Source organism: Asparagus officinalis, chromosome 5, assembly GCF_001876935.1.
Source record: "Asparagus officinalis chromosome 5, Aspof.V1, whole genome shotgun sequence".
NCBI lineage: Eukaryota > Viridiplantae > Streptophyta > Magnoliopsida > Asparagales > Asparagaceae > Asparagus > Asparagus officinalis.
This window is the reverse complement of record NC_033798.1, coordinates 87,853,585-87,881,528: the sequence shown is the minus strand read 5'-3', so window position 1 is coordinate 87,881,528 and position 27,944 is coordinate 87,853,585. Positions and strand designations below refer to the sequence as shown.

The 27,944-nt window shown below is 34.6% G+C and overlaps 1 protein-coding gene and 1 long non-coding RNA gene across 2 annotated transcripts; one reads left to right on the top strand and one right to left on the bottom strand.

Moving 5' to 3' along the window:
* Positions 992-27,944, bottom strand: LOC109840073 (uncharacterized protein YNL011C). The gene is made up of 13 exons (XM_020408574.1): positions 27,636-27,944; positions 25,241-25,357; positions 24,995-25,127; positions 17,849-17,945; positions 17,496-17,539; positions 15,641-15,797; positions 14,295-14,366; positions 11,646-11,729; positions 8,052-8,153; positions 6,112-6,159; positions 3,605-3,730; positions 2,715-2,807; positions 992-1,217 (listed from the first exon to the last, which is right to left on the bottom strand). Exons 1-13 carry the CDS (start codon positions 27,850-27,852, stop codon positions 1,086-1,088), a joined length of 1,422 nt encoding a protein of 473 aa, XP_020264163.1. The 5' UTR covers positions 27,853-27,944; the 3' UTR covers positions 992-1,085.
* On the top strand, positions 22,634-23,304 carry LOC109840074. Its single transcript, XR_002246798.1, has 2 exons — positions 22,634-22,712; positions 23,067-23,304. It is a non-coding gene; the product is annotated as an uncharacterized LOC109840074 (long non-coding RNA).

The window sequence follows — 27,944 nt, the reverse complement described above, 5'->3', positions numbered from 1 at the left end:
GCATTGGGAGTACTATACATATAAATTATAGTGTATTCAATGGGAAAAACTAGAGTGATTTGATATATTTTCCTGTTTTGATGTTAAAAAAGAGTAAAAAAAGAAAAGGATAATATTGTACAGGACTCGCTGCGGATGACTAATCATAAAGGTCACGTTTCTACATCCTCCGATAAATAATTCTTTTGGCAGTTGTCATTCAATTTCAAATCTGACCTGAAAAAAAAAATCTTACTAAATGTATTTAGTAGTTGATTATCCAACATCAAATTGGGATGCATCTATCACTCTGACGTTGATAGTGATGTGAGTATAATCCTGGATGTTAAAGAGTAACACCAGATTTGATAAGCTGCAATTGAGTCAAGTGATAATGGAATAAAATGAACAACAAAATGAGGTAAACGTAGGAAGCAAACACTCATTTTAATTAAATGAGTATTTTTAATAATTAATCTTGATATATTTAATTGTTATTTTATTTTATTTTTTATTTTCTTTAAGTGGGAATTTCCATTTCCTATCATATAGACATTGGAAATGGTCATTCTCACCTAAAGTGAGAATTAGTGAGAAATGCAAATGTATTGGGAAAGGTTTCTCTCAAGTGAAAATTGGTGAAAATTGGTGAGAAGTGTGAATAGAATTTCTAACTTTAAAAAAACGCACCACAATCACGTTTGGTACAAAAGAATGAGAAGTCGGAATTCACATTCCATCCCCCCTCGTACTCTCATATCAAACCAGGCCTAAATGTAGTGCAGCACTCAATAAGGACACAACAATTGATCAACTCAGGAAACAATTTAGTGCATCAACGTGAAACGACGTCATAAGAGCATATCATCTTTGCTCAGAATTAAATGTTCCAAACCTCGGGCGTTGATGAACAATGAGGAAACCAATGAAACAGAAAAACGAAACAAACATATTCACAAGCTCAAAGAAACACTGCAATACATCAAATGGGTTGATAAAGGAAGCATAACGGTAAATAAATGTACCTCAAATATTTATTTCTCGAGTGGAATATATTAAAAGCAGTTGCTCATATATCATTTATTTACATATGTTGGTCTATACTATCAAATGGTAATGTTGGAATTAATTAAACATGAATCTCTAAAATACAAAATCAAATTGGTAAGGGTACTGATTAAAGACGTAGGATCAAATATTACCCCCACCTTAGGATCGTGTATGGAATCCACAGTCACCTGACAGAAATAGAAGCAAGAAAAAAGTTACCAATTAGTTTTATGACACTATATAGACTATTGATAAATTGCAGGAAAAAGAGCAAAATTCTCCTGTGAATGCCTAAGCACTCTACAATTTCTATAATGATCATACACTTTTGTAAGAGTTATTAACTTTATACTAAATAAGAACAACAAAAAACATATAATTGTATGCTCCTTGGCTATCTCAAATTATCCCACATCATCTCCCATACCAGAACATGCAGATCCCATTATTTCTAGTCACTTAATCGAATTTGATTTTGTATCTCTACCAAACAACAAGAAGCTTGCACATTGTTGATCCTACGAACCCACAATTTCACGCAAATAAAAGAAAATATTATAATATATTTAAAAATAATGTAACAGAGGCATAAGCCATGTTCAGAAATGCCGCCAATTACCTGCACTACGAGTTCTGTAGAGTTCTGTAGTTCAATTCAGTCCAACCTATCCACCAAATGTCCGGGAAATTACTCCAATAGAGAATTTGATGTAGCTCACTAATTACCAGATGTGGGTTTATAACCAGCATTAGATTTTTGCAATGGGTAAATTACACTAAACACCCAAGGACTTTCAACATTTTGCAGTAAAGCCCCAATAGCTTTCAAAATCACACAAAGCCCCCAAGACCCCCCAAAAAAAAAAAAAAGACTTTCAAAATCACACTAGACCCCAGTAATTTTTGCAAAAAAAACCCCCCATACTTAATACTGTTACATTTGAAGTGGTGCATGCAACTTATATGATTTAAAAAGCCAAAATACCCTTAAATTATTAAAAAACACTCCTATGAACTTTTTATATTTTCAGCCCTAAAAAAAAAAATCTCTCGTCTTTTGTCATGGTTGTCTTGTTCGCACCCGCCCAGGTTGGGGTCTGGAATCCTTTTTCCTTTTGCTGAAATTGTCCTTTAAATTCCTTTTTATTATTATTTTTTAATTTATGGGGTTATCTGCAAAATCCTAAACCTTATTAAGGAAGTTTTGCAATCCCAAAAGTTTCAGGAGATTTAGTGTGATTTTGAAAGCTATTGGGGGTTTACTATAAAATACTGAAAGTTCTTGGGGGTTTAGTGTAATTCTAGAAGTTATTAGCGTTTATTGCAAAATGCTGAAAGTTCTTGGGGGTTTAGTGTATTTTACTCTTTTTGAAATAGGTTTCTCTTCATGGAGTATTTTCCCCAAAGTATTCTGTATTCATCTATCCCTTTAGTTCCTATGATCCACAAATAGACTCACAATCCCTGATTTTCTCAGAGGTCTCCTCTTGGATATAAAACTTGCAAAGAACATTCATGTCTCGTACAAGACCCCATAGAACACAAGACTTTGTCCATGTATTAGATTAAAATGGCATTCATATAAGAAGGTTGAACTTTTGTATCAGTGTGGTATTGTAGGATAAAATATCTGCACTCTCATAACTGAAATAAATTTTGTCATAGATGAGTAAAAGGTAATATACCACTTGGCGGACTCCTTGAGCAGCCAAATAGTCGATATTTACAGGAACTTCACCACCTCTAGGAACCAACAGTGTATTAACATAATCACCAGGCTGCACATGATGACAAAAGGTAACAATAAGATGTATATTCTGAATGACATTTAGTTTGCCAGTCCTAACTGCAAAAGATAACATAAATAATGATTAGAAAATTATTTCTTTTGTATTAACGATAGTTTCCAATAAAAATAATCTAAAATTCTAGCATACTTCACACTGTGTGCAGTGAACAAGCACTCCTAGATGTGTGGCAAAGATGGCCAAATTTGATTCCTCTCTGAGAACTTTTACCGCTATATCAATTTGTTCTGGTATTAGGGCTTATGCTTAGCCTTTTCTAGTGCTTAGGAACATTTGAAAGCAAGTTTCCAATGTTCTTCCTTCCTTTTGGGACAGTCATTAGATTTCTAGAAGATCCAGCACAAGCTGAAGACAGTTGCATACAGCAGTAGCTCCAGGACTCTAACCTTTTCCTATACGTTAGTTAGCAGGTCCAAGCGGAATTTTACACCAACCTAAAAGGATAAATATAATGATCTGAAAACAAAAATCTGACTAAAACAAAGAGGATATTGTCTAAATTAGTGGCAAATAATTAATACAAGCTAATGGCCTTGTTTCATGCTGTGTACAAGAAAAGATGAAGATCACCTAATGGAACAGATTACATTGTTATTGCAGATTTGAAAATTCTGAGATATGGATATAAATATTTTATCGTACAAAACCTCTTATAGTCCGCCATTACTTATCTATTAGATGAACAAAATATCAACATGACAATAATATGAACAGATGAGCTTGGATTAGTGCAAGAGGAAAGCTAAAAGTTGGCACCAGCAACTTACTGGGTTAGCAAGAGATTTGTGAGGGTCTCCATGAGTTCGGTTGAGGGCATCTGTAATTGCAGCTACAAAGTCCGAAGCAGACAAAGAAGTGGTTTCTCTATCACGTGAGCCATTCAACAGAAGGACCTGTATTAAACAACGTTGCAATTAAACATACAACACAAATATCAACCACAGAGAACTAATTATCTACATACTGACTTGAATAAACTATCTGCCCAAGGATGAATACTGAAAATTAACAAACTGCAACCGCAAACAAGATAAGTCAGTTCCTTAATCATGTGATCCATTCAACAGAAGAACATTCTTTGAACATTATTCAACTACACCACATGAGATAAGTCCTCAAAGTGGCATTATTAACTATACGCCTTCAGAAATTCGAACAAAGACGAATTGTAACTGATTCCAACTGTGAAGCCTGAAGAAATAAGCAGTAGCAGCTACAATATGTCCACTAGATAGAAATATCGCTAATCAAAGGAGCATTTTGGTTGGAAATATGCAAGGAACATCAATAACACCTGTGAGATAGATATGAAGGCAACTGAAGGAGCAACAAGGATCAGGGACCAAAAGAAAACACATAATGAGAAAGTAAAAAATAGACATTATCCCTAGTCAAGTAGGTGTCACTAACAAATCAAAATAGAGAGAAATGAAAAATGTGTCCACTTCTGCATTTTAGTGTTGTAGAGACTTTAACCCACCCTTTGGAGTTCAACTCTATCAATCTCTTCTCTCTTCTAGAGATCCTGAAAACTAAAGTTAGGAGAAAGGAAAAAACAAATTAAGCAGAAGCTCTAGCAAGGCCTAGTGATAAAGCACTTCTATAGCTACTCCATGGACTGAGCAATAGATGGAGTTTTCTTACGGACAAACCTTTCTAAGTGTCATATAAGTGAAAATGAAAAGGAGAAATCAAGAGGACTCTTGACCATACACCAAGTGGGGGAGCAGAAAGTGATGAGCCCAGCTGATTGTGAATACTCAGCACTAAGTATCTGTTTGCCTTAAACAATAATCGGAAAACCATTGAAAAGTTGAAAGATGGAGCTGACCAAGTCAATTACAAAAGTAAAACATAATTTACGCTCTAGTTACCACATAAAAAGGTGCATAAAAGTATGTTGGTGACAACAGCAGTCAAAAAGGATTGTGCATTTTCCTTATGCAAACAAGCCAAATAATAACTTCTCTGGTTACGACACTTGCGTATCGGTTACAAATATTTATTATTTTCACAAAACCACCAATAAGTTTCCCCCATTTTCACTTAACTCCCAAAAAGTTGGAAATTTTCATTAACAGGTGTAGCAGATTTCAGACCCTAGCTTCTATGAGACAAATCTGACTTCATATTTTCTAAAGACATGCTAGGTTATAGCCTTATAGGTGATTTATTTTCATTCTAAAAAACTGAGGATCAAATCTTGTTGTGAACTTTCTCCCTTCACTGTGAAAAACCTAGAGTGCACTTCAGCAACTATTTTGGTAGGGAACTAAGAAGCTGTTAAACCATGTGACATGAACCAAATCCACCAACATCAAAAGTTTTTTGACTTTAGAGAAGGCCAAGGAGCTCAAGCAAACAGGTGTGCAGTCTAGCCTGCAGAAATCACATCCTGTATTATTTTGATGTTAGAAAAGCAAGCTGGCTAGATAGAATCGAACAATTTGCTATAGACTCCAAATAGATGAAGTGGTTGACGATCGACTAAAATGCTGTAGTAAGCTGGAAAGCTTTTGTTAACATGTTTGCTTATGATGATAAAGCAAAGCAAGAGTGCAAGGCCATGCCATACTGCATTGAATCAAGTGATGCTACAGATATAAAAGTGCTTGAGAAAAATTTTTGTCACGTGCTCTATTGCAGTAATTCTTGAATTTGAAAGGTATTCATGTCTATTATTACATAGAATATTACTGAAAGTTGGTTGACACAGAACAAACACAAGAACATAAGATAATACTTGACATTATACCATAGATTTATCCTTAAATAGATATATGTCAGAGCAAATTTCTGGATGTTTTATATGAAACGCGCAACTAAATATCAATGTTGTGTGTATAACGGATACATGTCATCTATTTTCAGTACCTAACCTCCTTTGGTTCCGTTACTTGCTGATCCATGAAAGTGAAAATTAAATTATTCCTTCTCCATGAGTCTTTCCCGAAAATCATGTAGCTAACCCTACACGTGTTAAGCATAAAGACAAACTCAAAAGGCAAACCACAATGACCATAGAAGCTATCATGTTACATATACCACATAACACACCCTACAATAACTCCTTATAAACGGACCTAACTTGCAATATTACGTAAGTTGTAATTTAGGGAAAACTTGTCCTATTTGGAATAGAGAAAATGAAAAGATTCAGGTCTATACACGCCCTGCAACTAGAGATTGTCCATACAATAATACTCAAAGAAACAACTTCTGAAGTAAATAGCAATGAAACTATTTGAACTATGTCGCATCAAAATCATTTTACCTTGGGAATTGATCTTGAAGCAATTATCTCGCCAACTCCCCGCAAAACCTGGAAGCAACTAGATGTCATGAGAAACAAGTTGTTTTCAGGACCAAAGTTTCTTTGCATACATATAGGCACTAAAGAAAAAGAAACAAGAGCTATACAAGGTAGACCATAGAGACAAGGTTTTAAATATCGGATGTCGGGTTCATGTCGGACGGCTGAAATCCATGTCGGATAGCGGAAATCGGGGATATATCGGGGGATATGGACTAAATATCGGATTGCCATATCGGGTGGGCGCATATGTACAATATCATGTCCTAAATGTAATCTAAGCATTCTTAAATTCAATATAAGCATACTTTATAAACTTTATAGACTAGACATATAAAAAAGTAAACAATATATGATGTTTAGGATCACTAAAAAATTAAGACATTGAATCTTTCATATTAATTAAACAAGATTAGAGCTAAAATGTAAAGAGCTAAAATGTAAAGATATAAAAAAATATTTATGCAAGCATTCCCATCATATTAATTAAACAAGGATTATTACCGGAGTTGAATCTTTCATATTCCGAGGATTACTAAAAAAATCAAGTTAGAGCTAATTTTACTTTTAATCCAAAAGAATTATTTAATTACTTTTTGTCCACAATTTGCTCCAAGATACAAAAAGAAACTTATGATGATAATTTAGGAAAAGAAAGAAGAGTAAAAAGAAAAAAGGGAAAGTTAAAAACCACGATATATCGTTGAACCGATTTTCATAAATTTTGGCCGATTTTTCAAATAGGAAATAGCGGCCGATATATCTGATTTTTCGCCGACATGACCGATATATCGCCCAAAAACGATATGCGACTTGTATTTCCCCGATTTGTGTCGCTCGACACCTTGATCCGCTATATCGGACGACATGTCCGACATGTCGGCCGATATTTAAAACACTGCATAGAGATAAATGCCAAACGTATGGACAAAACCAACGGGTCCGAGATATTAAATTAGAAAAGAGAACAAAATCGATGAGTCTTTTTTTTCTGAAGTGTCAAATCACCCAAACAAAACTTACAATAGAAATATTGAAACTATAAAAATATAATATAGTGCTAGACTAAAGTTGGATCAATGAGCAGTCTATGCTATAAATTATTTCAGAAATAAATAGCTAGATAAGTTTCAGTTGATTTCTGAAATTTTCTGAGGCAATATAAACTAGTATGCCTGAGAGTATGTATGTATTAACTATAGAAGTTTCCAACAATGCTCAACATTGCATAAAGTACATGTTAGGTTAATTGCTTTTTAACAGAATGGCATGCTTAAAGGCTATGTAGCACGGACACGGATCCGACACGGCCATCCGACACGCCGACACGAGGCAAATCCTAAAAAATACATAGGATACGTGTGTTCGACACGTGTGTCCGACACGGACACGACACGACACGGCTTCATGTTATGCGTGTCCGTGCTTCATAGCTTAAAGGACGTCGTTAGCTTATTACAAAAATTCAGGGAACTTGGATGTTCCGGGAACTTGGATGTTCCTTATTTTCTCAGTGTCACCAGAGGACCAAAAAATCTTGACTGAATATAATTAAAGACAAAAACATAATTCAACAGGAGTGCTACGCTGCTATTGCAATATCCATACTCAGTAAAACTATACAAGATTAAGATTAGATGACTGCAATATGTCCATTATAACACCAGCATTGTTTAAAATGCTTGAATAATATTCATTAATATTCAGTAGTAATCTATTAGAGATTATATGCTAGCTGTATTCTGAATAGTCATAGCAAAGCTATTCTTTTAGCACCTTAAAGCAGTTTACTACAGAAACTCAACAACTGAAAGATCATATATGAACAATGAACATGATTAAGGATGCTATAGATCATACTAAAAGAACATGCCTCGTTCATAACAAAGGTGAAATGTTACCAGAGATGGGCATATGGAAGTGAAAAGAGATCCCATGCCATAAACGATACAGTCCACTTTGCTTAACTGCTCCAGAACTGTAGGATTCACAGTAGGGAAAACCTACATAACAGTACACAATACTTAGAATTCAACTCAAACAATTTGAGAATTTGCTTAGATGTTCCAACCAATTGATATCTTACAAAAAAAATTAAAAACTGTAACTGTATTATGAAAACTAAAGTTCTATGCTAACGAAATTCACAGAAAAATTATCTGCAGTTATGTGTAGGCAACTGTCATAGCTTTCACCTAGTAGATTTAATATGTAATCTGTCATTGCTTTTACCTGGATATAAATAAGTGATATAAGTTCCACATTGATGCACTCTAAAGTGCCTGTCAAAGGAAAACTAAATGCTCATATTGCTATACCTTTACCAACACCATTTATAATTGGACAAGATGATCCAGTTGTTCTCACATCTAGCTAATGCCTCATTTTCCTCACTTCTAGTCCTGACTCCTTGTCAATATCATCCATCTCCAAGCTGGATTTGATTAACTTCAGAAAATTGCTCTGGTCAGGTTACAATAATTAGTTAAATCCTCTCTAAAACTTAACTGCAAAATTTTTCTGCTCAAATTATTCATTCGTATCTTTATTCACAAATGCCATGATTCAACTTGAACTAATTCCTTCATCACAAATAGAGCCAAAGACATGGTGAGAATAAATGTACAAAGTTCCAATAAGACTGGCTCACATATGAACTTATGCTAGACAAGCTGGTCTCAGTTTCAGTTGCAAATAAAGTTCTCTGAAGAGAATAAGGACAAAATAGTATCAACCATTTCATGTCTGTAGGTCTTGTTCAAAATCTAACACTCAAAATCAGAAAACCATAGATTGAAAATAGCTCCCAAGAAATCACACAAGAAGAAATAATGAGGTCCAACAAGCAACAAAAACGCCAGCGACAATAGAATGAAGTCTTCTCAACCCAGATTTCTCGGTCAGTTGTGATGTATTTTCTTCATTTAGTGTTGTTAAAACCGGTTAAGTTAGCAATCACCATTTTCATATCATTTTTTTACCTGCTGGAATCCATGTTCATTTGGTCTCCCTGTAAACCTCACTGCTCTTCGACTGTTGCCAGAAAACTTTTAAGTGGAACACTCATAAATCTCAGGTGCATATGTTATCAGATACGGGCGTGGATGCGCGGGTACAGGACACGACAAATCTTCAAATGTCAGTTATGGGGACACGGGTATATATATACATATTGAAATTATTAATCGATTTTGTTTTTTCATTCACATGTTATGAAAATTAAAATTCATATAACATTTTTATCTCATTATAAATTGGAAAAACAATTGATTATGAACTAGATATCTAAATGACCCTTTAAAATCATAATCCTGAACTAGGAATGGATGAAAGAACACAATCCCTGTCAAGCGATTTGCAGGAGTGGACCTGAGGTGTAAGATATATGTCCAAGAAGCGTATGACGAATGTTTTTAAACTAAAATTTGTATCTAATTGAGTACATGTCATAATAAATATATGCATATTCATGTCCAAGGAATCTGAGTCAGACACGCGTCAGACATGGGTTCGGGAGATCAGACGAGGGGTTAAGATAACTTAGTTGCTCAAGTTCTGTACCTTCAAGAGATTATCCCTTATCAGCACTTCGTAGCATACATAAAGCTTCTTTATAAGAGTGAATCTACCTAAAGAAGAAATGAGTAAATAATGATGTTTTAAGAAACTAATCCAGTCAAATCATTATCTTGAATGGACCGCAATAACCAGCTGAAACAACCGATGGAAACTCAACAAAATTATTTTCCACCTATGAATTTCAAGTAAATTAACCAGAGAGATCCAAATGAATCCAACCATAGCCCTCCGCTTCTAGCCCCATGATGACAGAAAAATCTCATGTGTGATCCATACATCTAGCTACATGCCCATTCATCTTAGGCATACAAATGTTCAAAATGTGACTCAGACTACTACTACTGAAAGATGAACAACTGGAAAATGAAGCCATTAGATAGTTGTTGGGATTGATCAACATCATATATTCATCTAATTGGAGAAACCCAGTACATCATAAATTTTGTATCATAGAGAGTGCTTAAAACATTCTTTATAACTGTCAAATGAATTTTAAACCATCCTCAACTGTTTTCATCTGTCAAGCAAAACATCCATAATATTTCTTGTCTAGCTGATTAGAGGCCAAGACAAAAAAGAAGAAGCTGAACCCATGGTAAACAACACATGCTATTCATCGGTAAACTGGACGAACAAACATGTAGACTCTTGGACGTGTACATAAGATGAATATATGAAGGATAAAAAGATGGATAAGTATGGTAGATCAAAACTATAGGATCATTAAAGGATGTGGCACCAGGTGAGGTGAAGCTCTGGCAAATAAAAATGAGAAAAATTTATTCTAGACTAATGAACTACAACATGTAATTATCCATTTATTCAGCCTCAAAACTCAATTCCAGCAAACAATCATCATACATCCTCATAGAAAAAAGAAAAAAAAAAGGAGACAACTAGAAAAGAAAGTTTCAGGTCTTAGAAAAAGAAATGTCGTCTTACGTTGAGATATCTACAATGAATTAAAAGTCATTTTGGCAGAAAAGACAACAAATTAGGATTACATTGAGATGTTAGATGTAATATTAGTTGTAAAGGGTGCTAACATTTCTAGCAGACATAATGTTGTCAAATGTTATGAAGCTATGTATATATTGAAGGTGTTTATATACTACAAAAGTCGTTACTCTCAATCTGTAACGGCTATCCTAACAAGTAATGCAGGACCAATCACTACGAAAATGGTTTCAAATAATAGTATAATTGTGTTGGGTCGAAAATGGTGTCATAGTACCATCTCGTCTCAGCATTAAGAAAAGAACAATTTTTCAAAACAGCCCCATTTCTTTTTTTAATTTTTAAAATCGACCTTTTTTTTATTTACCAAAACCAACATGTTTTTTTGCCACGTCAGCCTAATCACTTTCCTAAACAGTCGGGGTTGCTAACCCCGACTATTTAGGACATAATTTTTTAGGGTTTAAGGCTTCTAATTGGGGGTTAACACCCTCCTAAATAGTCAGGGTTGGCAACCCCGACTGTTTAGGAAAGTGATTAGGCTGACGTGGCAAAAAACGGGTCGGTTTTGGTAAATAAAAAAAAATGGTCGATTTAAAAAATTAAAAAACAAAATGGGGCTGTTTTGAAAAATTGTTCTTAAGAAAATGATATAACAGCCATAATTTCTTTCACAGCTAAGAAATTGACATCTTTGTACCATCTCATCCCAGTATTACCTCATATAAATTAATAATGACAGACAGCAGATACACAGATCTTGGTTCAAGTAAATACGCTAAAGCATATGGAAATTGTTTTACATTTTAGCTGTGGAAACACAAGTTCAGAAAAACCAAAGTAATTCATGCATACTCAGAAAATACGATGCATGTCAGGAAGCTAAATCTAGTTGCCATAAAGTATGCAATAAAACGTAGATTCATGCAAAATCATCACAATAAAGGACCGTCACAAACCTCATGCAGTAAGTTACAGCCCTCACTTGACATATAGAAAACCCGTTTTATTCTGGACGGCAAACTTCTAACTGAAGAACAATCCTGCATAATATAGCAATACACAGAGACAGCGATCAAATCCTGATATTGCAAGTAGAAGAGTAAAAAGAGGAAACTAATATGTAATGCAAAGAAGTTACATAATGAAGAAGGCTATAAAATCAAGCTAACAGTTAAAGGTATTTATTTTTGTAAAATAAAGTCATTTGTTAATAAGAAAGGTAAAAGGCGACAAATACTAGAAATCTAATGTTAATAAGAAAGGTTAAAAACAATATTAGAAATCTGATACGACATCTACTCTTGAACAATCTACATGCAGTACTGTTCTGATGTTAAACCATTTCACTGAAGGGCATAAAACTAATATTTCTCAGTTTCTACTGTACACACACAAAAAACAATTGATATAGTGTAAACAAATCGTCAACAATATTACCAAAAACATGTCATGCCCATGCGGCCCTGCCAATAGTATTTGTATCAGAGAGAACCCACTTGCAAAAATATTCCGTTTCTTACTTTCATGTATCATACACCCAAAAAATAGCACGATAGATAGGACATATAAGGGCATCTTGACCATAATATGTTAATAAAGTTTCGTGTGTAAAAATTCTTATTTTTGTAAATAAAGTCATTTGTTAATAAGAAAGGTAAAAGGTGACAAATACTAGAAGTCTAGAACTCTGGTAGTACGTCTACTCTTGAACAATGTACATGTGGTACTATCCCGATGTTAAACTATTTCAATGAAGGACATCTTGACCAGAACATGTTACATAAACCCAAAAAACAGCACAATAGATACGGAATATAAGGGCATCTTGACCAGAACATGTTAAATAAAATTTTGAGTGAGTAAAAATTCAGCTACACCCCGTTTGGGCCCTGAAGATATATGCTCAAGTCCAGCCAGTTACATTTAAGTTCCTTGGCCCAAACCTGGGTTGAGCATCAGTTGACTCCAATCAGGGTCTTGGTGATTTTCCAGTTATGCTTAAATATGGGTCGCCTGTTTTGTTTGACTTGTCAAATCAATTGATGTGTTTTCTTTGACCAAGATATATCACTTGAGGAACAGTCTGCAGGTGAAATCACTTGTAAAAGATTTTACTGAGCAGATGTGCCTTTGCCGATATTCGGATAATTGGATTTTTGTCAAACAGGGGGTGGATGGAGAAAATGGTATACCAAAAGCTTTATCACTATTAAAAAAAACCCTTCCTTCAAAATAAAAGTGTTTTTCTCAAGGGAACTCTTGATTTAGTGATGAAATAAGACAAGAAAACATATATGAAAGAATAATGCAAGCTCAACTAAAAGATAAGTATGATCCACATATGAGTCATAAAACAATCTGCATCAATGAGGATTTATGGGAGACGTATAAATGGCCTACAACCAACTCGCGTGAAAGTAAAAAAGTATACTGATTAGATTGAGAACTAAGAATTTGTTTCAGGCTTGAGTATCTGAACCAGAACCATAGGAAGAAAGAAATGTGCTAACCAGAAATGTCAAGAATGAATTTATAAAGCATTCTTTACATCAGCATTCTATGTAGCACGGACACGGATCCGACACGGCCATCCGACACACCGACACGAGGCAAATTCTAAAAAATACATAGGATACGTGTGTTCGACACGTGTGTCCGACACGGACACGACACGACACGGCTTCATATTATGCGTGTCCGTGCTTCATAGTCAGCATTAGGAGTGATTCATATAATCGAACTCTAGTTTGATGCTTTGTATACCCTACGAATTCAAAGACAATGAATTTAGAACTTTCTTTTAAAAAACATTTATAGCAAACTTCATAGCTTGAGCTTCAGTTGCTTCCTTATGGCATGCATCTACAATTATTAAGAAATAAATCCATAAAGGCATGGTATCCAATATGTTGAGAAGGTAATCCAATTTTGAAAAACAGAAGTAGATTAGAGAATGACATGTACACGCAAAGTGTCTCCTGATGAAGGGTGACAAGAAGTGGATATGTTAGAACAGTGCCTTCAGAATGATTCTACTGTGGGATGATCAGTAGATAAGGCCTTAGTTAATGAGGTACTAAATTTCAGTCGTTATTTGGACGAAGGCAGACAGAGAACATTATCCATATGTTTAGAAATACTAACGAAGCGTAAAATCAGGTTTCTCCGGCAATGTAAACGCCTGACACAAAATAACAGAAACACATTACTAAATACCCACCAAGAAGATGAGGATTTTTGCCACTTAGTTAAAAAGATATGTAGCATATTCAGATGTTTTGAGTGAACACTTTTCCGCATGAACACTTTTCCACACCCTTCATTTAGATAACAAAATAACATTTTTGACTGTTCCTGATAATTCTATTATCACGAGTTACATCTCAGGAGCAAAATAATAATCCATTTCAAGTACTAACAAAATCAGTAATCCCAAACCTATCAAAAAGAATCAACAATTACATTACATTTATTCAAATTCTCTACAAAGTTTTAACATGATAACTCTTATTGTTAGCAAATTTTCACATGACAAAATTGTCCAACAGAGATGGTTCCATTAAGAGAAATGAAGACCGGAAAAGATCTATGAGTAGGTTGCTTACCTTGCTTATCACTGTCATATGCCCATCAGTAGGATGTGATATTTCATTCTGACCACGTATAACAGTCCCATCCTGGAGTTCCAAAAGGATAATAAAATTAGAAAATCAGCTTTATTTAGACCAAGCGCTACTAGAGATTCTTATGCTTCAAATTCACTTCAAAAATGGTATATTGTCTAGACCACAGGATATTTTCCGAATCAAGGAAGTGAGAAGCTTAGACCTACTCTAAATATTTACTAGCAAATACAATGGCAATCTATAGTAGAATAACTGCTACACTTAAAAATGTCCCTTAAAGATGTACAATAAACTCTGGAGGACAGCTACTCAGACCATTATGCTTTATGCATAAGAAATTTGGGTGACTAGTAAACAACTTGCATACTGAATGAATGCATAACAAGAGAATGTAGAGATTGATTATAACAAGGGGGAAATGAGGAAATCCAGTATAATGTCATTGGTTGTTTCAATTAACTAACAGGCATAAGCTCCCACTTGAATAAAGGCTACAGCCTATAACCAAAATAATAATAATGATGAAAACAAAAGATAAACTATGAAACTTTGCGATAATCATGTCGACCAGGACCAAAGGTGCAAAAAGAATAACTTACTTTAAAGTAGGTAATAAAACCAGAAGTACAAAAGAAACTTGATCGGCTTAGTAAAATGGATTTGTTGTCTATGATTCCAACACAGAAAATTGGCCTTAACAGTGCTGTTGGTTTTGGTTGTTCACAGAGGAAGAGGAGAGGGAAAGGGAAGGAGGGACATGGAACTGACCTCACAAATTACGGCAGGGAGATCCAATAAATACATGATGTGCAGTGAAAGCGCATATGTGCTCGATACTCTCAAACTATAATTGACTTAGTTATGTACTTATATTCAATACCAAAGTGTGTGATATGGTGTATCAAATTGGAGATCTACATGTTACTAATTTCAAATAAAGAATAGACCTCTAACAGCACAGTAAAAGGTGCCAAATGAATGGTTCACCAACACAAAATAAAATCACGTTTTTGAAGTCCTCAAGAACACATGATTTTATATATGCAGATGTTTTAGGCCATGTAGCTTGTTGTCAACAGGACAGGTTGTCCATTTGAACAAAACTCAAAGAAAAAATGCTCTCCTGTTTAATTTCTGAGTATATGAGCCAGAATAACTAAGCAATACAGATTAATCTGATAATAATAATAACAATAGTATCCACCATATACAAATGGACTTTAATAGTCCCACGAGATGGAACATACAGTACAATTATGTGCTATCATCACAGCTACCATAAATATTATAGTTATCAATAATGGATAAGAAGCACCAGGAAGTACCCATAATTCACATCCCAGTGTGAGCCTATCATTAGTAGAGATAACAGGAAGCACAACACTTTCTCTGGGTATTTCTGAGACTCGTGAAAACAGAAATATGGCAGCATCTAAAGACTGGAAGAATATGCGCGCACCAGCAAAAAAGAAATTACCAATACTGCAAACATGAAAAGCTAATGTTAAATCAAATGGTAAAGTCTTAGACAGGAAACTAACTTTTTCTTGTAAGATATCATACATCCAACTAATTTTATATAACTATCACAATACATAAGAAAACAGAATATTCGCAAATTGTCAATTTGACAGAATCAAATAACCTCATAACAGCAATATCAAGGATGTAACCCGTATAATTATTGAATCAGAAACAGGCATCTGAGGGTTGCCTTTAGCAATTTGTAACACATAACTGATGCTATGGATCAAATACAATAGATTTCAGAAGCATGTTACCTAGAGATAAGATGTAACAATAGTCTAACACTGGTTCCTGAGGACATGTTAGGTAGGATCATCCAACATGACAGCTTTGGTGGCTAAGTTAGATTTTTATGACTCAAGTTGGCTTCGAAGGAAGATCTATCTCAACTAGACACCAAGCCAGCTGGGCCAAATAGATATCCTAGAGACCAGTGGCGGAGGAGCCAGGAATTTTGGCAAGGGGGGTTCAAAATAATCAAACATGATAAAATATAAAAAATTTAACACAATTGATTAGTATCTCAACATCATCATATAATAAGACTTTCAAATCATAATTCCAATTATAAACAGTGTTTACAATAGCAAATGAGGCCGGGGATGGTCAGGAAGGTGGGACTGTTCAGCATCGCGGTCTATAGGAGGGGCCTATCATGATTCATGATCACGATCACAAGAATTGCAGTGTTCCGATTGCGTGAATAAAATAGAATTAGAGTTTTATTTTGGCTTAATTGAACTTAAATACCATATAGTTTTCCCCATGTTGCACTTACATACTCTCACCTTTTTTTGCAGCACTTATGTACCCTAAAGTTTTCATAACATGCACTTATATACCCTCAATTCTTTTGGCAACACTTTAATACCATCAAGTTTTAAAAATCTTGCAGTTAAATACCCTAAAGTTTTTAAAATTTGCACTTAAATACCCTAAAGTTTCTAAAACTTGCACCTAAATACCCTCAGTTATGCAAAATTGAGGGTATATAATTACAAGTTTTAAAAACCCTAGGGGGCTTAAGTGCGAGTTTTAAAAAAAATTAGTATAATTAAGTGCAAGTTTTAAACACTTTAGGGTATATAAGTGCTATCATTAACAAGTGAGGGTAAATAAGTGCAGACCCTATGCATGCGTGCGTTCGACATGCAAACGTATTTTTTTTGAATGATTCTCTTTAAAATAGAAATTCTTGATCTTTAAATATCTAAAAGTTTGAGCCAGCCTTTATAATAAAGGGCAGTAGAGAGGCCAAAGAATTAACCATATAAAAAAAGATTAGCAGGATATTTCACAGGTACACAAAAACAAGAACTGTGTACAACAGTTTTTTGCAATTGCCGAAATCTACGAATTTCCACAATGAAATTTTCTGTTGGATTTAACTTAAAAAACTGTTGTACAGTCAAAAACAAATTTGCAATAAATGTGAAGTGTGAACAGAAATCCTGCAACAACATAGTCTGTAGCTTAAATGATACCGTTTCTACATATGCAAGGCGGACATTATAAACCTAGCAGCATCATTATTCCAAATTATCATAAACTAAGTAAAAAAGCAAAAGATTCAAATGATACTGGTGAGAATACATAAAGAACCTAATACTTGGTAAGGAAATCACATAATTACTAACTGTTTCCACAAATTACCTGCCATTGCTATAACAAAATGATCCACTCGAGTGGCGGAGGATCTGCAGAAAATAAAGTGTAGTATAAATTTATAGAACTATGTCAACAAACTAAACGCTCATCATTCCATATGTAAACTAAGTGACCGGTAGCTAAAAACAAAGAATGTATAAAAGAAGTTCATGATAAATCAAAAGAAAATGATGTGGACCGCTTAATTATTTATATGGCATGCCATGTAGAAGATTATTAGCCCTGAAACAAGAATTGGGGTATGAGGACACATTAAAGAAGACATATAAATTAAGATTGTGACATCATTAAAAACTAATTTTAGCATTTAAATTACTGACAATCAACATATTCATTACCTGATTTTGAAAATAAACCAAGAATGCCCGGATTGTTTCACTGTAAGGCTGTGACACACCATTCCACAAAGAATGCTCTCCTTCAACAATTCTATACCTGTCAAGTTCTCAACTCAGCAAAATATTATTCAATACCTCCACCATTGTTATACCTAGAAAATAAATAACAGGAATTCAGAAAGTATTTGATACAATAAAGCAGATCAAGAAGTAATTAAAAATGAAAAACAGAGTCAAGGTTTTTATTATCGGATATCGGGGAAATATCGGATGGCCAAAATTCATATCGGATTGCGGATATCGGGGAAGTATCGGGGATATGTGGTAAATATCGAATGCCATAATGAATGTTTGCATACATAGTATAATGCATTAAAATGTAATCTCAACATATGTAATAAAATTTAAGCATACAAAATATGAATAATATATGTTTAGGATCACTAATCGACCTTCTAAAACAAACAAAAGTGTAAAGCAACGTTGCAACATTCGATCTGCTTTTTTAGGACAAAATGTCATCTATTCCTTTATACAAATAGGAGGATCAGAGAATTCCTGTTCATGCTACAGTAAATTGAACAATAATTCTCTCCCCTCCCATTTGCATAGATATCCGATCAGTTTTCAAAATTCAAAACCCCCTTCTCAGGCTTCTCACCCCGATCCAGAGACAAAAAAAAAAGCAAAAAAAGAAAAAAAAAAAAAACCTCGCTCCATATGAGCTCCCCCCTCTTCCGCATTGATTCCGCTGTCTCCTATCCTCCTCCCCTCCCTCCGCCGCCTTCTCCGGCGGTGGCGCCATCTTCGAGCTCGACATCTTCTCAACCGACACAGATCCAAACCCTAACCCTAACCCTAGCCCAAGCTCAAGCCCTAGCACCTCTATCCACCACCATTCCCCTCTAAACCCTAGCCTAACTCCAGCACGAGCAGATCGCCGCTCTCGCCGTTCCATCGGGAGCGCAACTTTGGCATCCTCGCCGCTTTGCCGGAGGATTCCAAGGCCAGAAGTCCTAACCCTAAGTTCCTCCAGCTGCTCGCTCTCCCCCCTCTCTCGAAATCCCCAGCTGCTCGCTCTCTCGCCTCCCCAATCGAGCCGAGGATGAAGAGATGAAGCGAGGAGGAGCTCGAGGGCTCAGCGCCCGAGCAACGGAGGCGGAGGAAACGACGAGCTCAACCCTCTTCTCTCCTTGCTCATCCTTCCGCATTCGCTGCGACAGACACGTCGCTATGAGTTGGGTTTCGTCGCTATTTTTCCATCTCAGTGTTTGGTGAATTCCCTGAACGACCCATTTTTGGAATTTTGCAGATTTTGATCCAATTTTGTGCAGATTTTGATCCAATTTTGGTGGGAGATGAAACTGTCACTGTCATATTCTGTAAGTGTTTTCCTTCTCTCTTTTGTTAAAAATGAATTTATTGGGAGAATGTTGGAAAATGTTTTAAGCTTAATGATTAAAGTAAAAAAAATCCGTTTTTGGGACTTTAAGAACTGATGTTAGTAATTTTTGATATTCAATTTGTTCATTTTGATGCAATTATAACTCAAAAGAATATGATCAAAGACTATATTATGATTAGGAAAGAGTAAAAAAACTTCAAATCAGTTCAGAGAAAATTTATTAGTTCCAGAAAAATTACTTTATTTACCAGTCTATTTGATTTGTGGGTTTTGTCATTTTAACCTATTTATTTTATTTCCAATTGAACTGTTAAAAAAAATCTGATGGAACTTTAAATTATTACTCCAAACCAAATGATGAGTTTTCTTTCATTTTTAATTTATTAGTTATTAGTTATACCCTCTCTCATTTTTATTTAAAATGTGATGGGTTTAGAACATGTTAGAGGATATATATTGAAGAATTAATTAATATTAGCTACTTATTTTTGTTGTAACTGCTGAAAATAACCATCTTTCCGGATATGATACGGCACAAAGCATTAATTATATCACTCCTATATCATTCATAGATCCAACAATCTATTTATATATTTATGTATCTATATGATGTAATGAATTCTAATTGTACCCACTTTTAAAGATTTCATTTTGTTGATTAGTATCATTTGTTTATTATGTAAATGATTAGAGTCATTTATTTTCTTAGTATTAGAGATGATTGCTGTCATTTTTTAGTAGACCATGCATCATTTTTTATTAAATATGAAGAGTTTCGTGGGCTAACTATTTAATTATTTGGTGAAAGTTGAGGAGGGACATGGGCTTATGTTGAATTGATAGGCAATGGTTTGCATGAGGAGGAAGTGTTATTACTCTATGTTTCCCTTTCTCGAGGTTTGCTTGATTTATGTTTTAATGCAAGTTACTTCATATAACTTAAATTTCAAGCTAATACAAAGGTTTGATCTTGATCTGAGATCTTCATTATTTTACTTTTGATTTGATATGCTAACTGTGAATTATGTTATGTTAAAATTGTGCAAATATATGAAATTGTGAATGTGGTTGAAGTTGAATTTCTAGCTGATTTTATCATGAATTTGTAGCTGATTTTATCATTTGTACCAACTATTATTTGCCTTCACCTAAAAGAGTTATTAATGTGCTGTGGAGTACCTCGAGATGCATGAAACCACTTGGTTGAGTTGTTGGTTAGGTGGTTATAAGTAAAGGTTAGCCTTGAGCTCATACTAATTAGACTCTTAAGTGATTCAGTTTCTGCCACAATGAAGTTTATGAAGCTTGGGTGCTTGGGTCAAAGCCTGATTCTTTTCAGGATGACGACGACGGCGTAAGGTGAGATTTTTTATTAAGAATTTTTAGTTTTTTTCCCTTGGTTCTTTATTAAGAATTTATTGGGAGAATGTTGGGAAATGTTTGAAAGTTAATGATCACAAGTAAAAAGCGATTGAGGGACTTTAAGAACCATATTAATTTCTGATATTTAATTTTTTTCATTTTGATGCAAATGTGACTCAAGAGAATATGATCGAAAACTATATTTTGGTTAGTGAAGGGTTAAAAAAGTGTAAATTAAACTTGGTGCAACTTGAAGAATGTGTAAAAGATTCATTTTGATGGAAACCTTCAATTTCAGATTGTATTTTGATGGAAACCTTCAATTTCAGATTGTATTTTGATGGAAATATTATTACTCCATGAATTATTTAATTTACGTGCCTATATGATTATTGAGTTTTACTATTTTAATTTCTTTGTTTTTTCCAAATTGAATTCTAAAAATCTGATGGAACTGTAGATTTTGAATCCAAAATAAACAATGGGTTATCTTTCCTTTTTGAATTTACTAATTAAATTCTCTCATTTCATTTAAAATTTGATGGGTTAACTTGCTCTTAATGCCTCGAAATGCAACTTTTTTTGGCAAATGACAATCATGACATATTCTTGAATTACTTTACCTTGTGATTATGAAGCGACAATGGATTGAAAGGTGCTCACATTCTTCATCCTTCATGTTTAGGTTGAAGTTGTGTCTTTTGTAGTCTTTTTCTTCAATAATTCAATGTTTGATTTGATTTGATTCAAGGGTTATAGAGATGGTATGTCAGATTAAATATGGAGAGTGATGGTGAGGAGCAGTTGTTGATCCATTTACTCAACTTACGCTGCACTTAGATTGTTATCAAAGGGCCAGAAGGGGAAGGTACACTTGAATCTCTTAAATGGAATTATGTTTCTGCTGACATTGTAATTAACATACAATAAGCCCTACCAACATGAATTTTTTGCCCAGTTTTTGTTGTAGTTTTTGTTAAAATTCTAAGTATTACTTTAGTTTTTTGGTTTTTTTAATATTAATCCTTAAGATCTTTAATTTTTGAAATTAGTCATTCAAAAATTTGTAATTGCTATCAGGTCCCCACTTTCTTAGGAACTAATATTGGAATAAGCGTTTAGTTCTTTATATCTGAAGAAGAAACTTAATACAGCTTAAAAACAGAGGGATCTAACAGCAATTTTAGTGATTTGCAAGACTATATTTCAAAATATTAAAGATTCTAGGGACTAATATAGAAAAAATCTTTAAGTTTTCAGATCTCTTTGATGCTTCTATGTTTCTTCTTATCTTTAAATTTTCCTATTCTTGATTTTACTTCTTTAAGAGAATTTAGTTTGATTTTTGGAGCTGGATGTTAGGAAGATTTGAGCATTCCCAAAAAATTAATAGATTTTAGTTTGACTTTGAGTGTCATTCTTAAAAAAAACTTTCTTTTTTTTGGGTGGAAGAAAAATCTTACCGCTATGTTTGATCAGGTGGCGCTATTGTCGAAAGTTTGTATCTTGGTTGTTTTCTCTGGGCTTTGTGATGATTTTTTAAATCTTACAGGTTGATTTTTTTAAAAAAAATTTTTAGACTCGAAGGTTTTGTTGAGGGGAAATAAACCTAATGTTAAATGTTTCTTCCCAAGTGGTTCTTACAGATTGATGTTAACCAATCACAATTCATTATATTTTATTTACTAATTGGTTGTTACAGTTTGTACATTCAGTTACTAAGTAGCTATGTGAGTTAGTGATTGAGAGATAACTGTTGGAATTGTATCTAAGTTTTCTTCTGAAATCTGTAATAATATTAGTAGTGCTTCTAGCTTTTTAGGAACTATGAAATGCTACTTCTCACGTAAATGTTGCCACTGCAACTCAAAATTTGTGTTATAAATTAGTATAATTGTGAAGACTGTAATGTGAATATAATTTGCCATTCTTTCTCTTATTTACTATAAGAATTGTATAACTATTCTCTGTAATAAATTTCAAAGTATGTCTTTTATAGTAACCAGTCTTTTATTTTCAGATTTGTTGATTGACCTTCACAAATTGCTCACAATTCTCTATCTCAAGATTTCCTCTTTGAAAAGAAGAAAACTGCAGGTATTTTCTCTGATTTCATTTTGTTAGGGTTTTTTTGCATAAAAAGTACTTTTTTAAGTTAGTTTCTAGAGGAATTGATTGAAATATAAATCATGGTGATGAATTTGATCTAAATTCTAATTTTTTGCACCTTAGATTGTTGGTTTTTGGATTATTTAGTTACTTCTTTTAGCATGGTGAAGACGCTAATTTCTATTTATAATGATTAAATGTGATTTAGCTAATCTTAATAGTGCCTAATTCTGATCATATCCCAACCCTCATGTTTAAACTTGATTTAGGTAATCTTTTTTGATTTTTTTAATGAAGATTTTGTTGCTAAGTTTTAATGGGTTTTGTTTGTTTGTGGGTTAGGGATTGGAGATTGATTACGTCAGAGATGATGATGGATGGATCGAATCGGAGGGTCAACTCGGTTCATAACAGTTATGAAACAGTAATTTTATTTCACTTTTCAATTATAAATTTTAAATAAATATTTTCACACATTTATGCACTGAAAAGATTGACCTTTATTGTGCTATTTCGGTTTCAGTTTTGAGTAGTTATTTGATCTTTAGAAATTTGGTTAATGATGCTAAGGATGGTATAACCATGAAGATAAAAGCTAAAGTTTCTAAATTTCTTCAATGATTGGTTGTCACTCAAGTGACTGACTCATGGATATATGTTATATTGAATGTAGAGTTTTGTTGTTGTATTGTTTTACTAGGCCATTATATGTGAGTTGTTAGAGTAGTATTGTTATATTTGCACTATACAATATTATTAGACATCTATTTTCCAAATGCAACTCATTTAAAGTTCTTCATAGTTGCTAGCTGTAAGAATCAGTTTGTATAAAAATAAAATTGAGATCAAACAACATTAAGGAATTGTGACTTAATTACATGTAAATGCAACATAATGCTCTATCCCTTATCTCACGAATTTAATCAATTTACTACTTATAGTTGAACCCTCAAATAATATTTTTGTTATTTTTCGAAGGTGTTTCCCCTTTCAAAATTGGTTATAATTGAACTCTTTTATTCATTCTATTTTACCCTTTTAAAACTAAGAGGAGGGGTGTTTCAAGTGCAATGGTAGAAAAGAGGCGAGGGTCGTGCTTGGCACGGGGTATATACTAGTTTGATATAATGGGGAAATCTTGATATCTTGCCCAAAAATTCCAAACACGGTATATTATTTTGCAACAAGCTATATAAAAAGATATATTGGTCCACGTATCGGCTAATATATCGGCCATATCGGGGATTTATCACTCAAAATAGCCAAAAAGCGGTAAAGGATATTTAAAGACCATATCGGTTGCAGCAAGCCCTATAAAAGGATATATCGGAGGATATATCGGGCCATGTCGGGGATATTTAAAACAATGAACAGAGTGTCACAACAGTGTCATGAATAGATCAAAAGGGAAACAAGTGGAAAAAGGAACAGGTTCATTATAGACTGAAAGAGGCAATCACCATAATATTGGTGCTAAAACAAGTGTCAAAATATTAATATATGCCTGATTACTCAAGACAATGTAGTTATATACTGCTAAAAACGAGGAAGGACTATTAACTTGAGAAACAAAGATAAGGGAAGAAATAAAAATTCCATCCTACCAAAGCTTCTCTTTTCTCCTCAAAGTTCTCTTTTGACAATTTTATTTTCCTCGGTGAACACAAACATATGACATATTTGGAACCAACGGGGACGAATCAAGGAACTTCTTGCACTTCTTACAACTGTCAAGACTTTTCTCAATAGGCTTCTTTTTCCCCCTTTAACATATGCGATATGCCAACTCTCTGCAGTTGAAGTCCCGAACTTTGAGCATCCAGGTGTAACACCTCCAAAAAAAATTCTCATTTAGAGATTTACTACGTTATCCTCTTCAAGTGCTTAATGGTACGGGCTCTGACAGACCTGATACAATCGCATGGTTGACCATTTGAACTAGTACAGATTCATAATCATGCAAAGTACTTCTCTCTTCTTGTCTTCTCCAAGCAAGGAACTGTTAGCTTCAATTCCCCAAACCCATTCATCCCAACCCAACTCCCCGACCCCCAACCCCAAAAAATCTTGCTAGAACACAAGATTATCAATGTAATAGTTTTGTAAGACAATAGTACTGGAAGTGGAGCATCTCAAATGTTATCAATTAACTTTCTCACACAAAATTTATGGTGTATATAAATAGATACAAACATGTGTCGAAATATGCTGGTATTTTAGATTCATATATAGACATAAACATCTTCCAAATTGTTATAGATGTCACATACCATTCTGATTTTGCTTGTGATGCATCAAGAGGCAATCTGTGCCCAAGCAACCTCTTGACAGCAACAGCTTCAGAAGTACTTTCATCAGACAGTCTCAAACATCTTGATCTAATATCGCCAACAGCTGGCCCACCTGTGAGATGCCTACCAAGTTACCATCCAATATGGGACAGCTTCCCACTCAAAAAGAAGGTAGTAGTAAGTTGACATCGAATACAGCACAATATATGAAAACGTTGAACTTACCCAGAACACGGACGATCTCAGCTGTACTTCCTCCATCATCAGAGACTGGAAGAACATGGGCAACTCGAGTTGTTACCTTTTTTAGCTCTTCCACAACACCATTAAATGCAGTCCCTCCTGAGCAGCATTATGAAGCATGATTAGGCTATATAAAGTTATAAACACCAAGAATTGTTTTAAATTGTAGCTCCAAAACTTCAATAATTAAATGTAAGAAAAATGAGTATTATCTAAAAGGTACAAGAGGGAATTCCTCCAAGTAAAGATGCCATCTCTTGCATAAAAGTCTAGCTGAGCTGGAGAACAGTCCTTATCAAATTATTGCCATGTTGCCAATTAGGAATGGTGGAATACAAGCAGAAAAAATGTCAAATTTCCAGACCTAACTCAAAATTCCAATGTAGCTCAGAAAAATTGCAATATATCTCTACCAAGTTTCCAATCTGAAGTTCATGATAATTAATTTTGTATATATTAGTAAATCTACAGAGTGATATGTTGGTTTTCTTTGCAACTATGTCTTGATTTGGTTATTTGCTTACATGGTGCCTGAAAAGGCAAAGACAAAATTCTCCATAACAATTTTTTCCGTAGTAGTATTCTAGAAGAAATTTGGACTGCTTAGCTTTCCCTGACGGAACTAACTAGTACCTACCTATTGCCTTTTAGGTTCTTTGACAGACCCCACTCTGACCTTCAAACAGATGAAACCAGGCTGTAAGCCAGACATATGCCAATCCTTTCACAGTTAGCTTCTAACACAGTTCTTCACACTTCATAATGGACGTCATATGACAGAAAAAGGTTTTAAATGATAACAAAACTATGGATGATGGTGATGATGACAGAGCGGACTTAGTAGAGGACATGTAAAACATATTGCACCTATATAACTTTTGTGGCTCCAGTTTATGTAGTTTTTAATACTCATCATGAGCTTATAATAAGACAGGTATGGAAGTTTGAACCAATGTTTTAAATATCGGCCAATAAACCGATATTATCGGTGATTTATCGGTTTTGGGGCCTTCCGCTATAATAAATTCGAGTCTAAATCGGCTATCGTTTTTGGATGTTTATCGCCGATAATGTAACGATAAAGTGAGTTACCAGCCGATATTGTCAGCCCAAAGTTCGGAATCATCGGCCTTTGGTTTGAGTTTTGATTTCGGGCAACGGGCACCTATTCAATGCATTTTAAATCCGACCCGAGTTTCTATCATTGATTAGTAATCATAAACATAAATATTTACATTTTGGCATGTTTATATTTTATTAAGTATGGTTAGATTACATTTTAGAATATTATATTATGTATATGACCATTCGGTAATGTCATTCTGATAAATACTGCTTATCCCCCATATATCCCCGATATCCGTTATCCGATATGGATTTTGACCGTCCGATAAACCCCCGGTATTTAAAACCTTGGTTTGAACCACAATTGACTCTGAGATGGATCATCAATTTTCTAAGGGAGACGTCACAATTGAGCTACCTTTAGCATTGCAGAAGAATGTGCATTACTTCACAACAACTACAAAATAAGTGCACTGCATCTTCTGCATTTGATGGGAAGGACATACTGGACTAGCATACTCTTCAAATGTTTTAATTAAAACACTTCTTCAGCAAGTGCAAAGACTAGAACTTAGTTAACGCTTTATTAATATCACTATATATTATATGAACACTTTACAAAAGATAAACATCATGGTGGTACCTATAGGAGAAAATGGTACGTTATTCTGATCTACTTCCAAGTCCTTCATATGCAGGAACCTAAGACCCACAGATGCAAAATCTCTAAATGCTAAAATGAGGACTAAAAAATCGCAGCCTCTTTGGCCTTGATAATAAACCAAAAGATCTGTTTCTCAGTTCAGGACCGGCAGCTGTGACTAGTTAACGACTTGCTTTCCCCAGACCACTTTTCCTTCTAGTTCAACTGTTGGCAATTGCGGACATTGAGAATCGACCATCGTCAATTTAGGGACAGCTTACACAAAACATGACAGAAGATATTCAAGTAAGCATTATCGAACGTATCTTTCTACGTTTATCCATGTTATCTCAATCCTTTCCCGTCTTACGCAAAACCGAATTATCTCATGCAATTCCTAGACATCCTTATTACTTTACCCTCCCTCGCTGTTCTGAGTTTTGAATAAGTAATTTGTTCTCAAAAAACTCCCCCCCCCCCCCAACCCATTTAAAGAGCAAAAGAAGATTCAAAATCAAGTTCACAAACTACCATAAATCAACTGCTTTAAGTAAATTTCTGTTCACAGCAATCCAGGACGGTGTAGATAAGCAAAATCGAGAAATTCAAAACAAGAACATCAAAGCTAATTTTTGCATCAGAAGATGACGGAAGTTAAGAAGCACGAACCTGAGAAAACGAGCAACGAGGGCTGGGGATTAGGGTTAGGGTTGTAGATCGAGGAAGAAGGAGACGATGAGACTGAGCAGGGGGAGGCGCTGCTGGAGTTAGGCGCCGCCATGGCGACGAGAGATTTTGATGCGAATCGAGCAGGTGAAGCGAAATGAAAGGGGGAACGAGGGAATGGATTTGGAGCGATTAAGGGGATAAAATGCGCATCCGCCATTGATGGCCGCTATCGCGTTATGAGGATGTGTCCATTTCCCTGTTGCACTCGTTACCTGATTCTTTCTTGAGCTCGAGTCTCAGCCTCAAGCC